At 33.5% G+C, this 2812-nt stretch overlaps 1 protein-coding gene across 1 annotated transcript in view; it reads right to left on the bottom strand.

The window, feature by feature from the left end:
• Nucleotides 1-203: 203 nt before the first annotated feature.
• The window catches only part of LOC112904283 (E3 ubiquitin-protein ligase RNF8-like), a 22588-nt gene continuing 19979 nt past the window's right edge, over nucleotides 204-2812 (bottom strand). The window contains exons 2-3 of the mRNA XM_025973926.1: nucleotides 848-1561; nucleotides 204-751 (exon numbers count right to left, since the gene is read on the bottom strand). Of these exons, the coding sequence (XP_025829711.1) occupies nucleotides 410-751; nucleotides 848-1561 (1056 nt within the window). The 3' untranslated portion in view covers nucleotides 204-409. The remainder of the gene's footprint in view (nucleotides 752-847; nucleotides 1562-2812) is intronic.

A 2812-nucleotide genomic window follows, 5' to 3' on the forward strand; every position in this document is an offset into this window, starting at 1 on the left:
TCGATTACATATTTATGAATTTCACAAATTGTAAATGTTCTCGTTAAAAATTAGCTATGCATGTGAGTGACCTATTGTATCTCTTTGTTTGCATAATTTATTGTAAACGGTAATTGCAAAAATTTCTAGTAATTTAATATATTTAATTTTGTAATTGCTGTTTGTTTCAATTATCTGAACAAATTGCAATAATACACTAACATCATTAAACATGAAAAAAGAAACATTTTTATTCAGATTCTATCAAGTAAATTTTTATGTAATAAGCATGCAATTGGAAATGATTTCAAAACTAAACTAAAAACCAGAAAAATATATTGACGAGAAACAACAAACAAAATATATAAGGTAAAAGGTAAATTTGGTATTTAACATAACGAATAAGTTAGGAGAACATTACGTTTACTTCCTATCTATTGGGACACCCACGAACCCAGTGACCTCTGTCGCCACAACGGAAACAGTACCCATACCCACCGTAATAACCGCCTGGTAGTCCGTTATATGGTACATACCCGTTATCACTATCATCGTCGTAGTAACTCATAGTTTCAGCATCAGAATCGTATGAATTCATATCACTGTCAGAACTCAAAATGATGGCATCATGGGCGAATGCTTCGTCGAAAACATCTGTAGCAGATTTTTCTTTACCTCTATAATCTTTCGATCCTGATGCCTGTTGGGATTCCCTGTCAGCTATTAGTTTAGATCTTTGAAGTTTTGTTTCTTCGTCAGCATTTTCTAGGATCTATAAATTACAAAATACACATAAAACATATAAACAGCTAATAGACATATGGACATAAAAAGCAAAGAACATATGCACATTTATATAAATACAAACCTTTTCAATAAAGCTGTCAATCACCAATGTGGGAAGAATACTACATATTGGTGCTCGGCAGATTGGACAAGCAGTCTTTTTCTTTTTCCACTCATCAATGCAAAATTTGCAGAATGTATGAGAGCAGGATAATGTTACGGCTTTTATGAACATTTCTGTACATATGATACATTGTAGTTCATCTTGTACTGCATGTAATTTGGTCTCAGATGATTTAGAACACCCAGGTTTTGGTTCTGTGTCCTCTTTTGTAATCTTCTCCTTTATGTCGTTAACATTTTTCAATTCATCTTTAGCCTGAGGCAAATCTTTTGGAATATTCTCCTTTATTCCTTCAGCATTTCTAGATTCAACTTTAGCCTGAGGAAAATCTTTTGAGCAACTGGGTTGATCATTTGCCTCTGTACTCTTTTTCTTTGAGCCCTTTTTAGTATTCGAGTAGGTTTTTGGGGGAGATGTGATTGATGATTTTAATCTAGCACTTTTTGGACTCTTAGTTATAGAGCATTTAGACTTTTGAGACTGTTGATTTACTTTCTGTGATACCACTCCGATAAGCCAGGATGGTATAGCAGTCGATGTTGTTGCAGTTGCACCTGGTAGGGTATTTTGAGCAAAACTTGGTTGAGATATAGATGGCAGAGTAATACTTTTTTTGTTAACATTACTATTAATCACAAAAGAACTAAAAAACCNATGAGGGAAAAATTGTTGCTGTTGTCACACCCCCGCCGGGAATCGAACCCGGGACCTTCGGCTTTACGCACCAATGTTTTGACTACTAAACTACGAGAGGCCATTATTAATAATGCATATTAAACCACTATTAAGTAACCAACAATGTCATAGAATTTCATATATTTAATATATATATATATATATATATAATTCAGTTAATAAAAATCGACGGATCGTTAACCTTGTAGGTCGGTTGGTCGTGATTGTTGTTGTCATCTCTCGTAGTTTAGTGGTAGAATATTGGTGCGTAAAGCCAAAGGTCCCGGGTTCGATTCCCGGCGGGGGTATGACAACAGCAACAATTTTTCCTCATTAATTTGAGGTAGTTTGTAGTGGGTAAATAAAAAATCGAAAAAATGATTTCAAATTTATATAGCATATGTGCTGTTGCGATTACACTATAGAGGGTAGAGGTAACGAGTACTATCTCTGTTGTGAAAAAGAGTCCATCAAACTGCGTTAAATTAGGGTTGCACCACAGTAGCAACAGGGTAAATTTCAAATAAAGCACCAAAAGTTGTTAGAATAGGATATGAAATAAACAAAGACAAAATTACTTTAAAGTATTCTTAATTTTCTGCTTTTTCCAATCCATATGATAAAAAGGAGTAGGTGTCTGTCATTGTGTTTATATTAAAATATGATAATGCAAATAATATATTTTTGCCAATATACAAAACAAAGTGTGTTTTATTTCTAAAGCAAAGAACAAATACAATTGTTTCAATGCAGCTGTTTTCGTTATTGTCTATGACTACATTGTTTCAATAAAATAGGTATTATAATTGTCTGTTAAACATGGTTACCTCATTTTTTTTTCTTTTCAACTCGTCGTAGGAATTAGTCCTGTTGAAAAGTTTTTTCACGGCTAATTTAAAACTGACACAATAAGAGTTATACAGGCCTGACGCTGGAAGCTGGCGCAAATTTTAAAATGGCATGGATGCGCGGTGGCAAAAGTAGGCAGTTTTAGGTATAAAGATTGCAGCCCTCATTCTTCAGTATTTCTATCAAGGGCGTAGATTAAATATTTAAAAATAGGAATCAGTTAGCAAGTAATAGACAGACAAACAGAAGAACTAATTGTTGATGTTGGTGACAGTGATAGAGATTCCCATGATGACAGTGAATGTGAAAACTAACTATAAAACAAAAGCAATAGGTTAATTTTTTCTTTTTGATAAGTCATGTTTTTACATTATTTTCTAGTACGCTACTGTCCTATCT

Source organism: Agrilus planipennis, unplaced genomic scaffold, assembly GCF_000699045.2.
Source record: "Agrilus planipennis isolate EAB-ADULT unplaced genomic scaffold, Apla_2.0 scaffold30, whole genome shotgun sequence".
In the NCBI taxonomy this organism is placed as follows: Eukaryota; Metazoa; Arthropoda; class Insecta; order Coleoptera; family Buprestidae; genus Agrilus; species Agrilus planipennis.